Source organism: Melanostigma gelatinosum (genome assembly GCF_949748355.1).
Source record: "Melanostigma gelatinosum genome assembly, chromosome: 9".
NCBI lineage: Eukaryota > Metazoa > Chordata > Actinopteri > Perciformes > Zoarcidae > Melanostigma > Melanostigma gelatinosum.
This window is the reverse complement of record NC_136642.1, coordinates 9,916,696-9,924,828: the sequence shown is the minus strand read 5'-3', so window position 1 is coordinate 9,924,828 and position 8,133 is coordinate 9,916,696. Positions and strand designations below refer to the sequence as shown.

The 8,133-nt window shown below is 45.0% G+C and overlaps 1 protein-coding gene across 1 annotated transcript; it reads left to right on the top strand.

The window, feature by feature from the left end:
* Window positions 1-4,659: 4,659 nt before the first annotated feature.
* wnt4b (wingless-type MMTV integration site family, member 4b) lies at window positions 4,660-8,127 on the top strand. Its single transcript, XM_079275417.1, has 9 exons — window positions 4,660-5,021; window positions 5,129-5,374; window positions 5,750-5,903; window positions 6,018-6,102; window positions 6,214-6,345; window positions 6,630-6,772; window positions 6,880-7,020; window positions 7,134-7,296; window positions 7,387-8,127. The coding sequence occupies exons 2-9, from the start codon at window positions 5,286-5,288 to the stop codon at window positions 7,554-7,556; spliced, it is 1,077 nt and encodes a 358-aa protein (XP_079131543.1). The 5' UTR covers window positions 4,660-5,021; window positions 5,129-5,285; the 3' UTR covers window positions 7,557-8,127.
* The last annotated feature ends 6 nt before the right edge of the window (window positions 8,128-8,133 follow it).

Genomic DNA, 8,133 nt, shown 5'->3' with positions numbered 1-8,133 from the left:
AGGCCAAAGGTGAGTAGGTGGATTCACACAATGTTGCCTTCAAGTTCAGTTTGTAAAGTAGTAAATACGATTTAAGTTGCTGGACATCAGGGACACATCAAATCTGTAAATATGACTGTGAAAGGTAGTTTTTTATTTTAAGACACTAGAATTACTAAGACATGAAATTCAAGGCGCACACACCGTCAACTACAGACGGCAATTATGAAGTGAAAAATGTTTCAATAAATTCACCAAAACATCAATTACCGGCCTGCTCCGGCTGCACTTTTCTCCGCTTTGTTCTGGTGCTGCAGCACATTGTAGTTTTATGCTGCTTACTTTGTAAAATCTTTAAAAGCAATAAATAAAAGTGGACGCTATATGATAATTTTGGCTCAGCAGGATCTGTTTTGTTTTATATTTCAAAGTAAAAGCACACGAATGTGCAACAAGTCCAAATAAGAGCGCAGGGGAAGCACCTGAAGGCGTTTTCATTCTTAAAAAAACAATCATAAATAAGACCTGAGCTACTGCACATCTCAGACCCATCCAAGCAATAAGCCGGTCAAAGGTTTGATTTGGTTCTGGTGCTGCAGCACGTTGTGGCTCGGTGCTGCTGGATTTCTAAAATATAAATAAATAAATAAAAGTTGCCATCAAACAGTCCTTTAGGCTTTGCAGGGTCTGCTTTGTCCTCACCGGTGTTTTAAAGGGAAATCACTTGAATGTTCAACAAGTCCTATTTAAAAAGTTTTTAACTCAAATCAGGGCTCAGAAGAAGCACTTCAAGACAACGCAAGAGTCTAATCATGCTGCATAGAGACGTACTGATACACTGTGAGGGGCATTAAGTCACTTATACTTCTTTGAAGTATTTCTTTTAGGTAAGTTAGTTACATTTTCTCCCTGTCTGTGAGTATCAAACAATATATTACGTGTCGTCCAGTTCCAGCTCTTTATTGAAGCTTTATGAACTTAATGTGAAAAATTGAAACCTAAGGCTCCATGCTGTTAAATGGCTGCAGCACAGTTTCAGTTAGATGTCTTGTGCATCCTCTGACAAACACTTACTCAAAATTCTGCATGAAATATTCAATTTGTGAAGAATGTTTGGTATCTCTTATCGAATTTGAAATAAAGTTGTGCTGTTTGGCTGCACGTCAAGAGTTTACTGGCCCACTGGCAGGCTGCGGCTTTTTAAAGTTAAAGTAGACAACTTACCACTGAGACCGGGAGCCATGGATTACTATACCGTAACAACACATATGATCTTAATTATGTTTCCGATACATTTTAAATGGATATCTTAGTTTTTAAAGATGCCCAGTTCAACATCTATTACCATTTGACTTATAGGCCACGAACAAGCTGCGTTCATTTTGTTGTCTTTTGGTTCATAGTAGCAAATATTTCTGTTGTATCAGAGATGGTATTTTCTGCATGTTGGGTTCAGTAGATATGGAAAGAGAATAGGGCAGGAACCCGTCCTAACGCGAGCCCAGAGGCCTTCCACTGTTTCCTCTACAACTATGGCCGCTCTGCAATATTCCCCACTGTACGGTACATGCAGATTGCATAGCAACAAAGGCCTGTGTCTGGCCGTTGTCTGTTACTATCGCTTGAATGCCCCCTACATGCGCATGTGTGCGCGTGCACTCACGTGCAGTGCCGTCACCAACACACCTCCTACTCCCTCCATATCCTATATGTACTGCCATCTTTCCACCTCATACACCACCACCACCATTATTATCCCATAATATTCATGGGATGTCCATTCCCTCTGCCCCCTCCCCCCCATGTGCACACACCTCACCGCCCACTTCCCTGCCTGACAACACCACCGCCTGCCATCCCATAATATTCACGCACACGCTCCACACGCACACAGTCATGCACAGCAGTGCGTTCAGCTCTTTGTTGGCAGAGATGCCTGAGCAATGCGAGCGTGCTCATGCACAGCAGTCGTGTTTCTGGCTGCTACCATCATTTCGTCTGAACTCACACTGCCGAGGCAGGTTGCCCTCAAGTGCAGAGAAGTAGCAACGCAAAGGACGGGGAGAGTAAAAGGTCGCGGGTCACATTTCTGTCTCACAATGACCGTGAAGTCCAGAGTCACCATGAGGCCCAGCATCCATCCCGTGGTAAACATCAGGTCCGTTTAGAGTTGCCCCACCTCACAGCGGAGTGTCCCAAAGTCTGCTGCCGCCTCCCACCACAACACAGGGAATACAAGTCATCTCTCTGTCATGCTGAAGCTTCAACAATCATCGATTTAGGCTCTGCAACCTGGCTACAGTCAATCAGCACTGGGCCATTTCAGCATGATAAAATGTCCACAAAATGGGGGAAAGATAAAGATTCAAAAAAAAAAAAGAGGGCAAGTTATTTACGAGAGAGGGGTGAAGGGATGAGCGTAACAGAGGCGCCGGACACGACAGTGGCCAGCTCATCACCATGGCGTTGCTGTGGGAGACAGCGGAAGACGTCACTTGGAGAAACAGGGGACACAAAGGAGGAATACGACATGAGGAAGACAAAAAAAAGGAGGGAAGGGGGCCTACAAGAAACCTGTCTGCAGATATAGACAGAGGAAAGTGTGTGTGTGTGTGTGTGTGTGTGTGTGTGTGTGTGTGCGTGCGTGCGTGCGTGCGTGCGTGCGTGCGTGCGTGCGTGTGTGTGGATGGGGTGACCATTTACTCAGGATCTGGGTGTCAGAGGGTTCAGGTAAATGGGCCACCGAATCCTAGACAGGGGCCGCGAGTCTGCAAATGTTTGGTTCTGGTGCCGCACCGACTCATCTGATTCAACAAAGGAGCAGTCAAGCAGTGAATAAGTTTCATCAGGTGTGACAAGGCTGTAGCGCAATCTTATTATTTTCTTTTCTTTACTTTATTGGAGTAAAAATGTCTTCAAGGTTCAATCTATTCATCCGTAAAATGAAGGACATTACAGTGATTCCAATCCAGTCAGTCAACACTAATAACAGAAAAGACATTAAATAAATACCAATGAAATACAATTCGACAACAATAATAGGCTGAATCCAATTTACATCGTGTTTTTCAAAGTTCTCACAGGCGCTTTACAAACTATAGAATAAAAGAAAGGACAAAAAGAGCAGTAAAGTCTTTGATACAGACAGAAAAATAGATACGAATAAAATGAAAGAAATGATTGGAATAATGATTGCAGTGACTCTCTAGTTAACTACAACTTGCTGGTGAGATAGCCGCAGCTTTCCCTAAAGCCAAAGCCAATATTTCCCAATTGTTGTTCTCATGTATAATTGAAAATAGATTTTGATGCTTCAACATCTTCGTGATTAGGTTCGTTATACCCCAGAAATAAGACTGTCGCTCTAATCATAACGGAGAAAAACTGTTTCACCTAAACTAGCTATCTTCAAGCTGAAAGTTAAATGTTTTAAAGTACAGTTATTTATTTTAGTTTGTAAATTCAAATCCAAGCAAGCTGGAATAACTAGGTACTGTCATTTATTGTGCCAATAACCTAAACAGAACAAAAATTGAAGCGAGAGCTGCAACACTTATTGCATCGACAGATATAATGGTGTTGTTCTTCCATATATATATATATACTGTTCTTAGACGTGTGATTCTCTGTAACATTACTTCACTGGCTAAACAGACAAAAGGAGGGAAAACTACCAAATCAACTGTGAAAAAAGTGCAATTAAGTTAATTAATTACGTATCAGTGTGAATGATTTCCAGTAAATAAAGAACACTCATGCAATTAGTTATGCTGCGTAGTCTTCAGTGCATAAAAGAGTAAAACATTGTTGAGGGAATACTATCAAATAAATCTACACATACAATGTAATTTCGTTCTACATTTATGTGTCATAAACCTGCTTTGTTATTCTTTACTGCTTTTTGCTAACCCCGGTGTAACACCCATCCGCTCTCTCCTGGCGCCCTGGTCTCCCTCCTATCTCGTGATTTATTTGCCTCAGTTCCAATATTTGTCGGCAGTGTGTTTTCTTCCCCTTGTCTAAATGTCATCCCTTCTTCTGAGACAATATAGGGAATGGGAGAGAGGGAGAACGAGAGGGCAAACGTGGGGGAGATAGAGGAAGGGGAGGTGGGGGGGGGACTCGTAAAATGAGCAACAAAGTTTGGGAAAATTAAACATTAGGTAAGACACTTTTTCTCATGCATATACACGTGTGTGGAGACAGACATGCTGAGTCATAGTTTCTGATTTCTTGCGAGACGTCCGATGGACCAATATTCCTGCTGTAGTGTTTCCATAGAGAAAACAAAAGGCCTCAGTTTGTCTTCTCATAAAATGTTTCTCGGCAGTAAATGCACTCCTGCACACACATTGACCTGCATGAATACAAATGGCACAAAGAAGTAACACACTCGTCTCGCTGTGACAATCATTCAAAGAGCATTATCTCCATCGCAGGCTCAGATTTTAGGTCTCACGCCAACAAACACAATAGAAAGCATACTTACACTGTTCATACTTACGTAGTAAAACTATTATCCTTCCCCAAACCTCCTCCTCCCCTCCTGCTGCATCACTCCACACCCTGGATCACGCCTGTCCTCTCTCTCCCTCCCTCCCTCCCTCATTCTCTACCTCCTTTATAACCCATCACTCCCATCTCACTGCTCTCACTCATTCTTGCCGTTTCAACCTGGAATGGACACTTTTTTTTCTGATGATGAAACTGAGTTCTTGCTGACACAATGTTTTTGTAGAAATTGAATTTTACTTGCACTTCTGGATTTTATTTTTTGTTTTTGGGGGGAGGTAGATCTACAGATCAATTACATTGGACACGTGGACTTGTTTTTTCTTCAGGATGAGTTTTGCTTGCAGTTTGTAAAACAATTCCGGTGAGCATGCTTTTGCTGTCACTGACAGCATAAGTGAAGAAACTGATGAACAACTTCGTTGATTGAAATTAAGTTTCAATTTGATCAAATCATTATACATATATATATATATATATAAAAAAGACGGATAACGAAGGACAACTGGATATCACAGGACTATGATCTGGTAAGAATCAATACTTTTGGAACTGTGTGTACAGTCGTAGAGCTGCAGCGGCATCACACAAAGTTTAAATATTCATGAAATGATTGTTTATTTTGTCATTACAACAGATATGCGGGGATCATCCCCAGACTCTGGGTCAGAAACGTAAACCAACAACACAACAGACAGACAGACTCTTTGATCCCTTTGACTGTGGAGACGGGCAGCGTGCTGTCCAAAGACCCGGCCTGACGCACGGAGACGGACAGACGGACAGACAGTCTGATGCCAACTGTCTCCACTGTCAATCTCACGGCACCACTCCTCCTCCTGTTGCTATGGGCAACCCACCCCACCATGGCAACCAACTGGCTGTAAGTCTAGCGTGCGAGGGAGAAAGAGGGAGTTTGTTTGTCATGCTATAACTTTTAAAAGATGGTGACATGTCTCTAAATCTCTTTCAGTCGCTCCCCTCTCTTTCTTTGTCTCACTCCTGGTGACCTTTTCTCTTTTCTCTCTCTCTCTCTGTGTCTTCTCTGTCTCCTCTGCCTGGTCTTCCCCTTGTCTCCATCCTCTCTAACAACTCTGGCCAGTCGTTACCTCTTCATCCTTTTTGTACTTTCTTTTCTCTTCTTCGTGCGCTCTTTCCTCTTTCACTCCCTCCCCCTTTTTTCTTCATGATGCATCCTCTATTTTTGCCCCACTTGCCCCATAATTTCACTTCACCACTGCCCACCTTTGTGTCCCAGCTCCCTGGCGAGGCTGCCTCGCTCCAGGCCCGTGTCCGGTGCTGCCCCATGTGCGCGGCTGAGGGGGCTGACCCCGGGGCAGGTGGGGGTGTGCAGGGCGCGAGGGGAGGTCATGGAGTCCGTACGCAAGGCAGCCGAGACGGTCATAGAAGAGGTTTGTCTCAGCGTTGACCTGCAGGCATCGTCGCCATTTGCCTCAAAACACCCACTACTGTCACAACGCAATCATTAGAGCCTCTTGTCTCACTGCTATGCATGTCATTGTCAGTGCCAGCACCAGTTCAGGAATCGACGCTGGAACTGTTCCACCACCCCACGTGGGATCAATGTATTTGGCAGAGTCATGAATCAAGGTATCATCACATTGATAATGTGTCACAGAGAATTTACCTGCTGATAAATCCATACATTGAACAACTCTCACTGGAGGAATGTCTGCGTCGTGTGCTCTATCTTGATTTCAGGGACTCGTGAAGCGGCCTTATTGCATGCTTTGTCCTCAGCAGCCGTGGCAGTGGCTGTGACCCGAGCCTGCACCCGCGGGGAGCTGGAGAGGTGTGGCTGCGACAGGAAGGTCAGGGGGGTGAGCCCCGAGGGTGAGCTTGGATTCCACTGCACCAAAATGTAACGCGTCAAGTCCGCACTGAGTCCCGAATATCAAAAAACTGCTGCTACACTTTTTTTGTGGGTTAAAACTTTCAAGCGTGGAGCAATGATGCCTGCATCCCAGAAAGTGACGGCAGGTATTTTTTCCATGTCCCTGTGCTGTGTGACACTGTGTGGATCCACCATTTTTATATTTTTCAGTTTCTAATTACAACGTGCAGTTGTTTCAAGGTTAGAAAAATCCACAATACTGTCTGTCTCTGTCCAACCGCAGGTTTCCAGTGGTCAGGGTGCAGTGACAACCTGTCCTATGGTGTGGCTTTCTCCCAAACATTTGTGGATGAACCAGAACGCGCCAAGGGGCTTTCAGCGGGGCGCCCACTCATGAACCTCCACAACAACGAGGCGGGCCGAAAGGTTGGCGGTCGCAACTCTTTGACGACATCTCGGTTAATTCACGTGTCTTTGTCTTCTGTGACATTCAATCTGCACTTTGCTTGCGTCGACTATTCTCTCGTCCTCAGGCCATCCTTCACAACATGCAGGTGGAGTGTAAGTGTCATGGCGTCTCCGGCTCCTGTGAGCTGAGGACCTGCTGGAAGGTTATGCCCCCATTCAGGCGCGTTGGTTTTGTGCTCAAAGAACGCTTCGATGGAGCCACGGAGGTATCAGGAAACACTTTGTGCTTCTTTCAGCTCAGCTGTTGAACAAATGTAGCAGTCGCAAAGTATCAGAGTTCCCAGTCTGTAGCTCTCTCTCAACATCCTCCTCCTCTTAGGTCCGCCTGACTCGTATAGGATCCAGGACAGCCCTGCTCCCCCGTGACCCGCAGGTCAAACCCCCTGCTGCCAGAGACCTCGTGTACCTTGCGCCGTCTCCCGATTTCTGCCATCTAGACCCTGACAACGGTATCCCTGGGACAGCTGGTAGGAGATGTAACGGTAAGAATATTTCACAGGGAAACGATCCAGATCATCCAATTCATCAATCACAGTAAAATGACGCCGCTCTCCTCTAAAAAACCTACCCAGGAACCTCTCGGCTGGCACCAGACGGCTGCGAGCTGGTGTGCTGCGGGCCGGGATACAGAGCAGGCCGGGCTGAGGTGGTGCAGCGCTGCTCCTGCAAGTTTTCCTGGTGCTGCTCAGTCCGCTGCCAGCAGTGCAAGAACACAGTCACCATTCACACCTGCAGAGTCTAAGAGGGCTCAAACGAGACCAAACCGGCTGAGCAGAGAGATCCAAACAAACCACGAGACAGACACTCGTGAACACAAGGCGGGATAAAGACAACGTAGACAGTGCAGTGTTCATTTAACTCATTTTTGACTGAATCAATGCGGTTAAGTTTGAGGATTCCGTTGTAAAAGCTGCAAAGTTAGAGCACATGTAAAAAGCAAGCAACCATGACAAAGCATCAACAGTGAGCAAGGTACAAACAGAAATCCCCGTCAGGTGGGCAGGCACAGACATGCATGCACACAAATACACTCAGTTAATCTCGCATTTAACGGACAAAGCTTTTAAAGCTGTACCTAACCACAACTAACAGGGAAATACCGCAGAACTGTTCTTATTTTGTGCAAACTACTTGCATCATAGACTAGCAGGTCTTTGAACATTGACTGTATTTAAGTTTAGGTTTATTTATTTGTATATCCAAGTCTTTGCTTGAGTTCAGCAGGCATCTTAAACAGCAAAAATAACTTCTACTTACATTAGTGTCTGTCTTGTGTTTGGCCCCTCACCTTCATGTGAAACTCTCCTGTATGTTCCTGC